The sequence below is a fragment of the Neodiprion pinetum genome, chromosome 2 (genome assembly GCF_021155775.2).
Source record: "Neodiprion pinetum isolate iyNeoPine1 chromosome 2, iyNeoPine1.2, whole genome shotgun sequence".
In the NCBI taxonomy this organism is placed as follows: domain Eukaryota; kingdom Metazoa; phylum Arthropoda; class Insecta; order Hymenoptera; family Diprionidae; genus Neodiprion; species Neodiprion pinetum.
This window is the reverse complement of record NC_060233.1, coordinates 31758216-31774030: the sequence shown is the minus strand read 5'-3', so window position 1 is coordinate 31774030 and position 15815 is coordinate 31758216. Positions and strand designations below refer to the sequence as shown.

Genomic DNA, 15815 nt, shown 5'->3' with positions numbered 1-15815 from the left:
ATAAGGTATCGCATACGTATAGTAGGCGTTGGTCTTGGATAGTCAGTAACATCATACGATCGTGAAACACGTCGTCTTTTTTCATATTTTTTTATTGTTATAAACCTACTTCAAAAGCTTAGTGTTAATTTTTTTTCTTTTTTTTTTACATTTTTTAAATTTTATATAGCTACTTACAATTCTTAGAATTACTATTATAAAGTCAACGCAAGAATGTTAAAATAACAAATACTGTAGTATGAATAATATTCTTGTTCATATAATTGAGTTTGAAACTGGCGAATAAAGAGAGACTTGCAAAAAATCGAATTACACTGTTCTGAAACCTGATGCTTACATTCCGATGTTACAGCAAGGAAATGAAGATTATAAATTGAATTGTTAAAGTCTTATGTATTTTACAGTCTAGTATAACGCATCTTGGAAAATTTTGAAAACGAGCTTCGAATTTCAATCGATCTAAACGTACAATTATAATTTCGAGACTACCGCTTTCCTGTCAAGTTGCGCATAAATTATGCCGGAAGGCTTGTCTACCGGCAAGTAAACCTCTTGATTCTCGCCCTGGACCAGCTTCGAGAACTTGCTCAAGTCGAGGGTGAAGTAATGCTTGTTCGGCATCCTCATTTCGATGCTGTAGATCTGTAACCAGCATGTGACAATTGAAAAAAAATTTCTTTCGATAATTTGCGGTTTTCTTTGTAGGAGAAGCTGGCCGAAAAATAGTCGAAAATATCAGAAACGAAGAAAAACTGAATTATTGACCTGGTCAACTTGGTCCAAGATGCATTTTTCCGTAAGGTACAGAGTGTTCTGCACACTCGGTGAATAGATTCCGGATTCCGGGGGTCCGGCAAAATTGCTGAGAATGCAGTTCTTGACTGTCCTCCACACCCTGTCAAAATCCACCCCGGATGCCGTTGAGAAATCCCAAGATGCGGTTACCTCGGTGCTGAATATGCGGTCATTCATATCAGGTAAGGTTCGGTACTCGTCTTGAATGAAATCGGTGAACGAGCTCTGGGTTGTTTTTAATACGCGCAGATTTTTTAGCCCTCCACGAATCCTCGGCGATTCTGCGAAGAATATAAAATGAGTTTTAATAAATCAAGCTAATGAACGAAAACCATGTGCAGTCTTTAAGACGATCGATCCAGTCGTTGCAGGTTATCGATAATTTTTTAATGGTTTTGAAATTACGTTATCCAAGTTACTATTTCGGGAAAAGAAGAAAAACACTTTAATTATCCAAGTTATTACATATATCACTCGGAAATAATAGATAACGATTCACAATCTATTTAGTTGTTTACTAATGAATCACGCACGCGTTTCATCGTCTGCGTCGTTTATCTCTAACTCCTGTTGTTACGGTTCACGTAATATTTACAGCTTCCATAAACGAAAACTTACACGTACCTAGAGTGCTACAATAATAAATTGCAAAAAATTGTCAGATGTGTCACAAGCAACTTGGAAAAATAAACAAAGAATTTTGTAACTGGGATTTCCCAAGGTTCACAGAATACCGCGTAGAAACGAAGCTGGAATCTCATCTCTCATATCGCTATTACCAAACCGTTTCATCTGTATCAAATTTCTTTCACGAGATGACGTAATACATGAGTCGACTAGATTTCCGAGGTCGTGCAGAATCTGCAAAGATAAACAAACTTCTCGAACAATAAAGCCGCCATCGTAAGAAAAAACAAAAACAAGACTATTTCGACAGATGGGTAATCTTCAATTTTGAAGGCGAATATCTGGACCTTGGGTACCAATAGCCTCGTTATCCAGCATTCCCTCTTTCTGGCCTTAAAATCTCCTCCGCGCTCTCATCAATCAAGGCAATACCGATTAGATGAGAATAAAATTAGACCATATACGACGCACAGACTTACCGTTGCGGAGCTGGGTCACTTGGCAGTACCTCGTGGCTGTCGGGGTGAAGACGAAGGCGTGGTTATGGGGCTCGCCGTCGACGTGGTGACGCTGCCACGGATACTCCTCGACGTTGACGTTGACCTCGGCGACGTGACGATAGGTGTAGAGGAAGTGGGCGCAGACTAGTATTCCGAATTCCTCGGGCGTCTGAACGCCGTGTTTTTTCGCCAGGAGATATACGGTGTTCTTCTGGCTGTCCGTAGCTATGATGTCCTCGTTATCACCCTCGAGGTAGTCCTTCTGGGTCGAGAGCCTGAGGTGCGTGTCGACCTCGTACTCGCGGATTTCGTGATGTGAGCCACCACGGTGCACGTAGAGGAGCTTCACGTGGTTTTTACCGTACCCGTAAGATCCGAGCTGGTACTTTTCCCGACCCGCATCGCGGGTCGCGCTCAGGTTCGGCTGCACTTCCGTAATCGGTCCCGACGATGAAACCTCGTCGGATAGTCGCGAAGACGCCAGACGTGGCGGGCCTGATCTTCGGCAATTCATCAGTCCCAGGGACTGATCCGCCAGTGATCCGAATCTGCTCATTCTGCGCAATTCAACGTAATCTAAATTTAGGGTTTCGCATCTAGGATGTATGGGACGTACAAAAAAAAGGTGCAAGAGGTCTCACTTAAGCTAATCTTCTTACGTATGGAAAAAAAAAACGTTCCCCTGGTGCAAGGAGGAAAAGGAAAAGGAGCCCTCACAAATCTTATGGGAAATAGACTTACGGTGGAATTGGCTCCAATTCGGATTTATTGTACATTTCGACGTCCTGAACAAAAATGTCCATAAGTAGGAAGCGTAAAAATTTCTACTAAGAGCTGTAGCGGCCCAAGCAAGGCCGATTTTATCATGTATTATATTTGACTCAGAGAAACAATTATTCACTGCCACCAACAAATATATATATCCGTCACTGTTGTAAGTTCTAACACTGATGAGTATGGATACGTAAATTTCTGTATGTATCTATGCATACGCATACACATGTGTGGTGTGTGGGTGAAAAGAAGAATAGACGATAACTCCGCAGACGCCTGGAGACCCGTGGCAGCGACTAATTGTTTTTCTATGTCAAAGATATTATAGGTTAAAGTCCAAATTAGCCTGAAAAAACAAATACGGGATTCAGCCATTCTCGGGCTGTTACAGCTCTTTTGTTCAGGACATCGAAATACACAAAAAATCCAAATTTGGACCAATTCCACTGCAAGCCAATTTCTCATGAGATTTGTAAGGGATCCTTTTGAAACCCTGGATTTTAACTATCACCACCGTAGTGTATCGACGATATCAGAAAAATGATGTCATTCGAAATTATTTTTATCAAATAATTGATAATGGTTGTCCGATTCTTACGAACAACAGCCCATCTTATTGGTAAATGATTTCTTCACAAATCGTCCGAGTTAGATTTTGAATAACATTTTGTTTGAAATTCATTTACAAATGAAACGAGCAAGTTTTAAATTGAATCCAACTTTTTTGGTCGAGTAATAGTAAAATAAAATTACATGTCTAACGTTGTTATATTAACTAGGTGTGTAGACTTTAAATTCGGAGGTTCCAAATTTCTTCTGATTCACAGAGATTTTTTCGATCAGATTTAACTTGACTAGTTTCGGTTTCATTTTTTAAACTTCTCTGCTGCCATACTGTGGTTTTGACACACTTCTGACCTGACTGTACGGTGGATACAGAGGGTGAATGGTATAACGTTTGCAACGGAAGTGATATAAAATTCTGTAGATCTATTGTTTTATTTCTTAAAAATTATCTTACAAATTTGGTGCTTGATATGACGTGAACAGTTTTCTTTATTTTCTTTTAATCTATCGCGTTACTGCCGAATGAAGGAAATTAAGGCTGCTATATAACCGTCTCTTATTTGCTTTAATAATATCTACGATTTAGGCAGCGTCTATAATTGTACTGAACTTAAAGGAGGTTATAGTGTCGTCTACAAAGATTAGAAAACCGGTAAAGAGTAGTTTCTCCAATGGCAACACGCCGAACGTGAGGTTTCCACGCGCCGTGTCTGCAAAACGACTCGATAAGATTCAGTCTTACACGGGTAAGAAAAAAAGGTCGCGTTTATCAATATCCTTCAGCTAATTAACGCGGGTTTAATGAAGGCATAGTCTAGACTACTTGACTGTATTCTCGCGAGAGTAAGATTTTCTCACAATGCGACAGCTCGCCAAGCATTAATCATATATGCCATCTATTTTCTCTGCTCATTAATTTCATTGGTAACAAGTGCAACAATTGTAAATGATCCGCACGAGCAGTTATAATACTGCTAACCGTTTACCTAAACGAAAACATAATTGATTGGCCATTGATTATCGTCTGTAAAAATTTCAGTCAACGTCATTTTCAATTTTTATCTCCACAATTCGTGTATTAATTGTGTATCAATGCCGCCATATAGCAATCAATACATCAAAGTAAATTTTTTCAGGAAATAAAATCAATTGAATTTCACTTCAAACATAAGATTCATTCTACTCTTATTCACAACTGATAAAAATACGCGCATTTGTTCGATAGATAGTTGAAAAAGATATTTATTCAAATATTGGCTGTTTCCCGAGCATCCGCAGTCATTTATCGATCAATTAATAATACCAATTGTTTATTCAATTTTTCACCTACCTGTACTGCAAATTGATTACTTTTCCGCAGCTCAAGGTGCAAAATTGATGATGATCGACTCTCCCGTTGCCACAAAGGAAAACGAATTAATACGATGTGTAGGAGATCGTATTTGACGTACGACTTCTTGCGTTGAAAAGTCTTCGGAGCACTCGAAAGATTTCGGGTAAGTGCAACGGCGTTATATACTTATCGTTATTCGAAAAATCTATCATCCACGCTTACAATTCCCCACCACAACGACTTATGACCCGACGAACTCGACGGGAAAACTGATAACGACATCCGAAAAAAATACACTATGCTTAGATATTATACACATGCGTGAAAGTAAGCAAATATGTTATAATCATATTCGAAAGCAAAATTTATGCTTAATACGCGAACTCTTGATCATTCGCAACTATATCAGGTACACGTGATTCACAGATCTGTGCGATAGATCTTTGATAAAAATGTTTTTCCACGTTCACATATAATGCATTTATAACCCTCTTGTGTCTAGACTCTGAATTTCCCGAAAGTACGCGAAAATGAATATCCTTTATCAGTCTAATCGTGAGCACACACTAGAGTCGTTTCCATGAGATGAACTCTCCAAGCTGGGCCTCGGTCTCGTTAAAAGTAATTTAAAGACACTTCGATTATCGTTTTCTTTAATTTCTTCACCCTAAAAATGTACAAACACTACATCCGAAACCTGATAATTATTGGTTGCGGTATTTGGTTGAAACTGAGGACTTAATGCTGAGTTGTGGAAATTTCCGAAGCGATCCGGTATATTCTCGTTCAAGATCTGACGCTCCTGGAAGTTTACGTAGTCAAAAATTCGATACCACGTGAGCAGATAATCGAACTGCACTCTGGAGCTGGTGTAAACTGGTATAATTAATGAGCTTTGCAAATCTGCATATAATATATATAACCGTCTATTCGCGTGCCAAGTACAGCTCGCATGAACTTTGTGTCGTTCGCGTGTCACAGATATTATATCAGCTGCATAGTTGCAATTAAGATACGTTCTTTTTTCAGACAAAAAACGCGAGAGGGTAAGGGGTTGGAAAAAATCAAATACTTTTTCCCATTGGCATGAATCTGCAGCCAATTTCCAGAAAAAGCTACGCGTGCCTTCGTTTCTATATTTATAAATTACAGGAAACTCTTTTTTTCGCACATATATGATAATTTTGCACCCTATTATTACGGCTGTGCAAATCTGGTCGAGTATTTCACTGTTGCTTATCATTTTTTATTCGGTTTCTTTTCACACTGATTTATGTAATGCATTTTTACCGGTCTTACTTTAATGTTATAACAATTTCATCAATACTCAAATAGTGTTAACATTTATAATAACTAGATTTCGTGGCTTTGATGCAATTCGCTCGAATTTCATGTCAGATCAAGTATCCAGTTTCGGTGTTTTGCTCCGATTCTTCAGCTACGTTGGCGTTCACAGAATCTGGGGATTTTTACTGCGGTAACTCCAACGGCACTCGATTATAAAAACAAGTCTGGGATCATCGTTAACGATAAGAAGCTCGTCGTCAAATACAAAGATTAGATAATAGCTCTGACGTAACGCGTAAACTTCTAAGATTTGACCTAGAAGATCACAGAACACTCCACGTTGAGAATTTCGACGAAAAATATTGTTTACCAAAACCAATTCCCAGTTTTCACGGTCAACTCATTTTTGTCACCTTTCTATCTCTCCGCGTGCGAACGTTTGCTCTCTCAGATCGCTTTGCAATCCTCTAACGTACGTACATCGGGTGTTATACGTTTGCAAATATTTGTTATTTGTTTTCAACCTCGGTTAGACTATACCAAATATGGACTCTTCTTTACGGAACCACATCAACACGTGTCGTTGGACACTTGTACATCTTATACAATTTTTATTTTATTCTCATTTCCTCTTACCCGTGACGTTATGAAGAAAAATAACAATAAATAAAATACTGTGTACAAGACACCGTTTGATATCGCAGTATTGGACAACTATGAAAATAGACTTTACAGAAAGCTATACGTAATAGTTTTACGCGGTGATAGGAACCAAGGTTCATACCGCATATTATAACATGGAGACATATATCATCGGAAATCTCATTTTGTGAGTAATTAAAATTGCTTATAACGTGGGTGAACGTCGATGCAATAATTCCCGGTTGTGACAGCTGCTCCGATTAATATATATCCCGGCGATTCAAAGAATTGCAAATACGTTTCGACACGTCGAAACGCCTACGGGACTAATTGGACGTCGCCTGACAAATGTGCGATAAAAAAATATAAATTACGTAAAATTCCATCGGAGTAGGCGAGGAGGAAAAAAATACCATTTTTATGACCGTCGCGCAATTTTTTCTCTGTCAGATATGCATCTCACTTCTCGCGATTTGTCGACGCCTTCGCAGCTTCGGTGGTGGTCCCAAATACCTGTTGCGGAATGAAAATAGGTTTGACGTTTATTGAAAATAGATGCAGAGGAGTAAAAATTTTCTTCCCTTCTACATGATCTACAGCAAAGAAAGTACTAAATTTTAGTGATATACATTTTATTCTCCATATTATAGAATTCAAGAAGGAAAATATAAGTCGAGGAAATACGCGTGGAGGTAATAAATTTTCTAACAAAATTAAAAACTGTTACTCACCCCGTGATCGAAGGCAAAGAACCCGGCCGCCTACGCAGCGGTATTTCTCGCTCGATTAAAACGGCCCTGCCAGTCAAACGTCCAAGAAGCTCCGTCAAAGCTACCCGATCGAGGAAATACTCCCACCTACGTTAACGAAAAATGTCGATTGAAATTTTAGAGAAATGAAAAGTGCGCCGTAGAGAATATATGCGGATTTTAAGGAAAGAAAAGAGACGGTTTTCTCGAGCGCGTAATAATAGCTTGTGTAGAATGTTTTCAAGGCATACGAACTTTTCTTCTAGGAAAGTTTCAGCCAGGGTAACAGGCGCCTGTCGTTTCAAGTTGCTGGAATCGAATCGATTCCCGATATCCAAACAGGCGATTATGATGGACTGTAAGAGTGAAAAGGAACGCATGACGCACGGGTGACAAATCACTTGTATGTAGTTATCAGTGCTGTGGAAATATTTTCCGAATGTATTTTTACCTGTGGAAAAGGAGCGTAAGTATCATCTGCCAGGTGGCAAAGGGCGGTTGCTACTTGAGCGTTGATTTTTTCGAAATCTTTAAGCACGACGACCTTATCTCGCCTCATACGCTCGCTTGTGTCCTCATAAAATTTCCAAAATTCGGCGGTGCTTGCATATCTGCGGATAAAACAGGTTTTTTTGCAAACAGGTTCCGGCTCGACGGAAAGTTCTGTAGAAATTTAATTTACTCTGAACAATTAAGCGTCACTTTGTCGACGTTGTAACTCGGCTTCTGGAAAGCCGACATCACTGCCGAAGCAATTCCCCTCACGATTCTGGCCCCAGTTTCCTTCGCGTCGGAAGACGCGAGACAGAGAAGAATCGAGGGCCTCTCTGGGATTGGTAGCAAAATGTGGGAAACGGCAGTGACGATCGTCGACATTGTATCCGCGGATTGAGTTTGAAATTCACGTCTGTAAAATAAAGCATCTAGGAAGTAAATACTTGATGGCTATTACGCTGAGAGTTGCGATTAATCGAGCTGTTGTGGCAATTTTATTTTTTTATGCTTTATGCTTGTCTTTATGCTTATGAACGTGGTCTTAAGAAATCTCGTTCGTGAAAATGAATGTCATGGAAAAAAATTAACGTGATTTTCCTAATTTCCTGCACAGCTTCTTTAAAGCGAAACTTTTTGGAGGTAAGCACGCATAATTAATTTCAGACGCCCTGTGACCTGGTGAAATATGAAGGGAGAAGGATCAATCATTTGTGAGATATGATACGATGCCCAGGAGGTATAACGAGCTCGTTAAAGTAAATGGTTTCCATGGACTGTATCACCAGGTTTGATAAAGCTAACACATTTTCCGGTACTCTCATCCATCTGGGAAAACTTTTCCACAACAAAGATTCCAGCCCCAAATTAAATGTCGACTTGAAGTCTGAAATTTTTACCTGATGCGGTCCTCGAAGAGAGTGAAAAAAATGGCTCGTCTGTCGCTCAAAGTGTTGCATCTAGCCATGCTGCTGCAGCGTTTTGAGAATATAGGAATCGTTATGATCAATAATATCAGGGCAAATACTGCGTAAGGGATCCAGTACAAGACATCGAAAAAGTACAGAAATACGTTCGAGTCTGTGGATGTCAAGAATAAGGTAATCTATACTTTATTTTTAATAAAATAGCTGGAGTGTATAAATTTGTGGCTTGTTCAAAATCCAGCAGAATTTATATTGTGGCTTATACAACATTTCATACCAGGATCTTCGAGACATTTATCCAAAACACCGATTCCTCCAGTTGCTTTTTGCTCTTGACAGCACAGCTGTACGGCGCTCTGTAATTTTCTAGAATTTAATAGACGCATTGCAATTTTGAAATGAAGGCGGAACTTGGAAGATAATTTGTGGTTAATAATACTGGAGTTTGGGTTGTGGTTCATTCATGTTACGTATGTATGTACAAACGAAGGCTCTTCGCTTGTCCGTGAATTTAGTCACGAACAAGCGATCGCAATTTTTAATTGTTTCACTGTTTATCGTAAGCGTTGTCGTAAGTAACAATCACTTATGAACGATATTGCGTTATAAACTCGTTGTTTGATGATATGAAAGGATTTGTTTACACATTCTTATGTGAGAGGCTATTAAAAAAGGAAAGGCATTACTTGAATATAACTTCCAAAAAATTACTAATTTTGCAATTACGTAGTTACTGATTTTCTGATTTTTTCCGTGATGTTTAAAGAACCGTTTTGGATGCTTAAAAAATTGATATTAGAGAAATGCACACATAACTGATCATGATGATATGGCCATCGCAGCTGCACGATTTCTAAAATGCGTTATAGATGATTTATAAAACCAGAATAAATAATCATATATGCTAGCAGCATTATTCAGATTGATTGACATGTCATGGAAACCCGGTAAATCTGCTCATTTTGCAATATTTCGAAACCAAGCTTCACGGATTAAACATTCCTGCTTCGCCTTGGAACGAAACTAATTCAAATACGCGCGGCAATCCTTAGTACAAAATTTGAGTTCAAGATGACGCGAGCGTAGCTCGAGTTTCGAGCTCCCCAAACTCGATAGCCGCCAGTTCGATAAGCCGACCAAGGTGAGAGTCACAGATGAGTTCACGTAACAAGTGCTTGACACAACCAACATACACATGAAATATGGCGAGTTCGTCAAGGTGATTTTGAAATAACAGTTTTGACAAGTATTATTGACACACAATACCGAGCATTTGCGAAACGAGATCGCTACAAAGCCTTGATCCTAGCTGATGAGTATGACGCATAGGTTCAAATCTGAGTTGTGGGACTAACGCGACGACAGGCTCAGCGCGAATTAACCTCCCAACGGAATATCACCTGTTGTGTAACAAAAAGAAAACCCCGCTTCTAGAAATTCCTCAAATAATTCGCTAATTGTAATTCCGTTTCTAACTACGCGGAACCTGAATCGATACCCTAGTTTCAAAACAAAAAATAGCAAACGTTTCGTCGCGGGAATGCGGTGACACTTACCTCCAAAACCTAGAAACTAGAACATCAACAATGTATATTTTTCTCCACCCACAGAAATGACACAAACAAGGTATGCTGCTATGCTCATCCAGACGCCCCGCTCATTGAGGATTATCGTGCAGGGGACCAGATTTGTTCCGAATGTGGGCTGGTTGTGGGAGACAGGTAAGTGATAAATCCCGCCACGTCTCTTCATTTAACATCAAACAATTCACTCGCATGGCTCTTTGTTCTCCAGAGTCATAGATGTTGGTTCCGAGTGGCGGACATTCAGCAACGAAAAAGCTGGGGTTGATCCCTCTCGAGTTGGTGGACCTGAAAATCCACTTCTCAATGGCTCAGACTTGTCTACAATGATTGGTCCAGGAACTGGAGCTGCTTCGTTCGATGCTTTTGGGGCTTCAAAGTACCAGAATCGTCGCACGGTAAGTTCATGTTGTGAAAACACATGCTCTCTAAAAATCTTTGATGTCCGAAGTATCGACAAATATCGTATAATCTATGTATCTTTAGATAAAAAAACCCAAGAACACCCTTGAATTTTATGTGTCTTCAAAGTTTGCTCATCTTTTCTGCACACCTATAGTTAGCTCGATTAAGCTCTAGCAAAAACTTTACCGAGTTTCAGTAATGGAGCAATATAGGTACAATTTTCCGCTTTCATTTTATTATCCTATGCTGCTGCAAAGCTGTTAATATTCATGTAGCCCTGTAAGACTTGTGTGGAATCAGTGTCAGCAACAGACTGAATTGTTGATGGCTGTAAAAATATCTGCATCATCGCTTTATGGTTATTAAAAGTAGGTAATGAAAAAATTTCAACACCCATTAATTACTGGAAATCGTTGAACATGTGTACATTGCGAAGGCCTTGAATTATTTGCATCGATCAAAATGGATGCTACAACCACTGTGACCTTAATTTCCTTTACCAACAGATGAGCAGCTCCGACAGGACTCTGATAAATGCTTTTCGTGAAATAAACGGCATGGCGGACCGCATCAATCTTCCTAAAACCATTGTCGACAGGGCAAATAACCTTTTCAAACAGGTGCATGATGGGAAAAATCTGAAAGGCAGATCAAATGACGCAATCGCATCAGCCTGTCTCTACATTGCATGTCGACAAGAGGGGGTGCCGAGAACGTTTAAGGAGATTTGTGCCGTGAGCAAGATCAGCAAGAAAGAAATCGGCAGGTGTTTCAAACTGATTCTTAAGGCGCTTGAAACGAGTGTCGATCTCATAACAACTGGCGACTTCATGTCAAGATTTTGCTCTAACTTGGGACTACCCAACATGGTGCAGAGAGCCGCTACTCACATAGCTAGAAAAGCAGTTGAAATTGATATTGTGCCTGGAAGATCTCCTATATCCGTGGCTGCTGCAGCTATTTACATGGCATCACAGGTAAAACATTTTTTGGGGATTTGTAAAATCGTTTATTATCTCAATTCTAATTCATCATATTTTAAATTTACACTAAATAGACCACCACCAAATTGATTCTATTATTGTGCAGGCATCCGAAGACAAAAAATCGCAGAAAGAGATTGGCGACATTGCCGGTGTTGCTGATGTCACGATCAGGCAATCTTATAAGCTGATGTACCAACATGCAGCTAAGCTTTTCCCTGAGGACTTTAAATTTGCAACACCCATCGATCAACTGCCTCAAATGTAAATTAGTTTCTTCCTATGCTGGCGTTGGTGAGCGTTCTTCGTTATTTTTTTTCCGTTTGCTTCTCTCTTAGTTCACCAGCTGTTTAGATTGGTTCATTTGGACGTTCATCAACGAATTATTCAATCATTGATTACGATTTGCATTCCCATGATGGCGCACAACGTGACGATTATCGATATATATTAAATATATATTACATATTTTTCTGCTCGCATCACTACTAATACAGACGAAAAGGTTTTAACATACAAAGTTTTTCTTAGAATTATAATTATTTCCATGAAGCGATGATAGATCTTTTTGCATTCTTGGAATTAAGAGTGCTGTACACAGGATTCGAAAAGCACAACACGGCAACACGTTCAAATTGATGTAGTTTAAAGTGTGGAATTTAGACAATAATGGGTAGATTGCAGTATTTTTATTCTATATTAGTTTTTTTTATTCTATTTTCTTTCTTCTTAATGGACGGTTTTATTGCAACATAATGTTGAAGTGATTCGAATAGTAATTGTATGCAGTTCATAATCGTTTGGGAAACATTTTGAATATTTCGTTACCTGTAATTATTTCGAAGGTAAATCGGTTCTCAGTCACCGTATGTAACAAATATTTGGTAGAATATTAATTATTACACTTTGGAAATTTCCTAATCTATCCAGTAACCTACAACGAGAATATTAGACTGTATAAATTATTATATGTTTTCAAACTTCCTATTGCATCATTAGTAACAAAAGAAACGTTACAACTCGTTACAAATCGTTTTAACAATAATTTCGTTATTAATGATTGCCAAAAAAGTGAAAGGACACATAATACAACTTCCATATCTATTGACATCAAGAATTATTTATGCACGCATCTATTGTATAACAAAAGAATGTTTACAAATCGAATTCAACTAATGGTATCATGCATATATTCCAACATGCCTTAGTAATTATCGAATATAGATTATTTAAAAAAAAAAAAAAGAACAAAAATAATTGAAAAAATTAGTAAAATACTAAAATTTTACTCAAAATTATTGTTATTAACTCTATTAATAAGTTAAGAAGGTGATTAAAATAAACAGTAAGAATTATACCAACAACAATTAAGTATTTAAGAATTTATTTGAATGTATAATGAAAATTTTCCGCCAATATTCTTGCGTATACAAAATATTATGAATCCTGCTGACTCGTGCTTGGCATACTGCAGTTATTACTATCTTCTGACTCCTCGTCAGATCTGTCGGGAAGCACTTTCATATGAATCGAGGAGGAATCGGAATTAACTAGGTGGCTTTTTTGCGCTCGTTGCTTTTTAAATCGTCTGAATTTTAGCTTCCCACGCCTGCTGGGCAACGTTGTCGGGTCTAAAAATATTTCAGGAGACTTTAGACCGAGCTTCTTTAATCTCAGGTATGATAAGCTACTTTATTAAAATGTACTCACGATCTTCTGGAATATTCATTCTTTTTCTCAGCACACCTCTGAGTTGTTTATTTATGATTTCTCTACAATGATCATCGAATCCTACTGGTAGCCACCCCATTTTTTCGTGACACTTTGTTTCTGGTGAAGGATTAGGCAATTTTTCCAACATCTCCTGGATTTCTGGGACATGAACATCGCAGTACTGAAATGGAATAAAAAAACTATATTAGTCAATATTAATCGAGCTCTGCCACATAGAAATCCCTGACACAAACTAATACCTGATAAAACATTTGTCTGGAAGGAGGTACAGTTCCCTCTTCATAGATATAAACGTTCTTGCGGAGATGCTTTTCTTTTTTCTTTCTATTCTCTTCCGGTATAGTTGCAGAGAGAATAGTTGTCTTCGACTTGGAAGCCGGTGCAAGTTTGTAAGGTAAGATGTAATTTGAATAACTACGTTTACACTTGACCGTCGACTCCAATCCATCTAGAAAATAGAAGAAAATTTTACCTGACTCTGTGTAACGTTTGTTATTTATGTTACAGAAATCACTTTACTAAACAACTTACGCATCGCTTTAAGCCTGTAATCCAACGTCTGATATATTCTTGCGGCTGGATCTTTTCTAGGATCGTATCCAAGTCTGACCCACATAATTCGCCAAGGACCTGAGATAAAGTAATAAGCTACAGAAGGCAGCATAACTTTCAAATGTTCTCCCGTGAATTTTGTCTCGTACATTAGAGCGTTCTTTGACCATATCGGTCTTTGTTCAAAAAACTTTTTCACCCTTTCCAAGTGATAGTTTTGAAGAAATTTCACTCTCATAGCGTTTTCTATACCTTTCGGCGGCTCTGATGGAATATCTCGTGTATGGAAGTTTACGAAATTAGAGAACCCTCCTCGCCTCTTTCGCGTTTTACCTATCGCGCTTCCTGACAATGCATCTTTTCCCGTTTTTGGTACATACAACTGGACATTGTCCATTCGGCTAAAAGCAGCAGGTGGCAAAAAGTACGGGACCTTAGTTTTCAGCCAACTGTATGGTGGCAGACCAACTGGGAATATGGAATCGTATATGCATTCATTCTCGCCACGATCTACTGCGCTTGGTGTTAATGGTAGGAACTGAAAATCGCAGAGATCTGAAAATAAGTAACAATAAAAATTGAGTATACAACAGCAAGTTACTTTTATGCAGTTTATACAAAAACGACAACATTATGCTTACTCTTGAATCTAAATTCGGTATCAACTTGACCCAAAACTTTCAATTTTGGCAGCTCGTAGTTATCATCTCTGGATAAATCTTTGTATTTATGCTTATCAAACGGCAGAGAACAGTTTTTCTTGGACTTGAACTGATCATTACTTTCGTTGCATTCAGCCTGATCAGAACAATCCGGTTTTGCTTCTCTGATATCGACTTTCTTTATCTCTTTACTTTCGCAGCTTACACTAACGTTACAATCCGTTGTTACTTTATTCGTCAAGTCTTTTAATAAATCTTTAACCTCTATCTCTGTCCTTGAAAGCTCAGATTCCTTTTCCACAACTGTTTTGAAAGTCTTGCTCAATGCTTCAGAAAAAACGTTCTCGGTGTTCACAAATTGACTGGTGGTTCCCAAATTCACAACTTCCATTACTCGTGAGTTTGTTTGCAGAGGTTCCTTAGTCTCTTGAGTATCATTTGCCTGTTTTTTCTTCACTCTGATTCTCAGCAAAAACCCAGTAGTCAAATGCCGGTCACCGCAAGCTGGTTTGCGATAACCATCATCAGGCCTAAACCTAAGCTCGAGTCTTCGATTGTGAGTATCGACAGCCTGAAATCAAATTCAACCGTCAATTAATATTGGTTTCCAATTCTTACCCTAAGGTAGATATCCTCTCCTCTTGGGCAAGGTAAATACGTACAGCTGGTTACGCACCGTTGAAATAGACGCTAATCCACCCAGAGTCTCGATAGCTTTCTCTGGATTAATCACATTGCCTGGATATTTGATGCATATAAATTTTCTATCGAATCTGTGGCCCCCTGGAAGAACAGGTCCAACGTATTTCTTCATGTTTGGGTCATCCTCATCTCCGTCGTATTCTTGAGACTATTTTCGATGCAAGAAGAAACGATGACTCAATATTTGAAAATTCTTAATTAATATGATCGAAACGTATACTAACCCTTCCTGCAGCACGTGCTCGGCTTCGTTCAATCGAATCATCACTGTCACCCTCCTCGCCGTAATCACTAGCGTTAATATTGCAGTCGCTATCATCTTCGAAACGCTCCTCGTCACTATCATCACCGTTTATACTCATCGCGATAACGATAATGTATGGTACAATTCATTTACTCATTTCTTTGATCATTTGAAGTTCAAACACGCCCGCGACGTCCTCTCATTCTACCGTAAACACAACATGATGTTTTTTTTTTTTGAGGTTAAGTTGAGTGAGTC

The 15815-nt window shown here is 38.7% G+C and overlaps 4 protein-coding genes across 6 annotated transcripts; 1 reads left to right on the top strand and 3 right to left on the bottom strand.

Moving 5' to 3' along the window:
• Positions 1-74: 74 nt before the first annotated feature.
• LOC124211437 (uricase) lies at positions 75-4768 on the bottom strand. Of its 2 annotated transcripts, none has more exons than XM_046610495.2 (4): positions 4594-4768; positions 1902-2479; positions 766-1076; positions 75-642 (listed from the first exon to the last, which is right to left on the bottom strand). In XM_046610495.2, the coding sequence occupies exons 2-4, from the start codon at positions 2476-2478 to the stop codon at positions 472-474; spliced, it is 1059 nt and encodes a 352-aa protein (XP_046466451.1). In that variant the 5' UTR covers position 2479; positions 4594-4768; the 3' UTR covers positions 75-471. The 2 variants fall into 2 exon arrangements, with proteins under 2 accessions (XP_046466451.1, XP_046466452.1); XM_046610496.2 differs by having other exon boundaries at positions 4614-4764.
• A 972-nt stretch (positions 4769-5740) lies between these two features.
• Positions 5741-10507, bottom strand: LOC124211441 (uncharacterized). The gene is made up of 8 exons (XM_069133357.1): positions 10249-10507; positions 8666-8737; positions 7957-8181; positions 7726-7885; positions 7530-7630; positions 7257-7382; positions 6939-7038; positions 5741-6055 (listed from the first exon to the last, which is right to left on the bottom strand). The coding sequence occupies exons 2-7, from the start codon at positions 8731-8733 to the stop codon at positions 6972-6974; spliced, it is 747 nt and encodes a 248-aa protein (XP_068989458.1). The 5' UTR covers positions 8734-8737; positions 10249-10507; the 3' UTR covers positions 5741-6055; positions 6939-6971.
• TfIIB (transcription factor IIB) lies at positions 9824-14357 on the top strand. The gene is made up of 5 exons (XM_046610497.2): positions 9824-9911; positions 10303-10413; positions 10487-10673; positions 11187-11657; positions 11770-14357. Exons 1-5 carry the CDS (start codon positions 9895-9897, stop codon positions 11929-11931), a joined length of 948 nt encoding a protein of 315 aa, XP_046466453.1. The 5' UTR covers positions 9824-9894; the 3' UTR covers positions 11932-14357.
• l(2)37Cd (general transcription factor IIIC subunit l(2)37Cd) lies at positions 13031-15805 on the bottom strand. 2 transcript variants are annotated; one of them, XM_046610494.2, is made up of 8 exons: positions 15538-15805; positions 15288-15461; positions 14591-15182; positions 14202-14504; positions 13929-14027; positions 13637-13845; positions 13374-13557; positions 13031-13294 (listed from the first exon to the last, which is right to left on the bottom strand). In XM_046610494.2, exons 1-8 carry the CDS (start codon positions 15673-15675, stop codon positions 13101-13103), a joined length of 1893 nt encoding a protein of 630 aa, XP_046466450.1. In that variant the 5' UTR covers positions 15676-15805; the 3' UTR covers positions 13031-13100. The 2 variants fall into 2 exon arrangements, with proteins under 2 accessions (XP_046466450.1, XP_046466449.1); XM_046610493.2 differs by having other exon boundaries at positions 13929-14504; positions 15538-15804.
• Between the last annotated feature and the right edge of the window lie 10 nt (positions 15806-15815).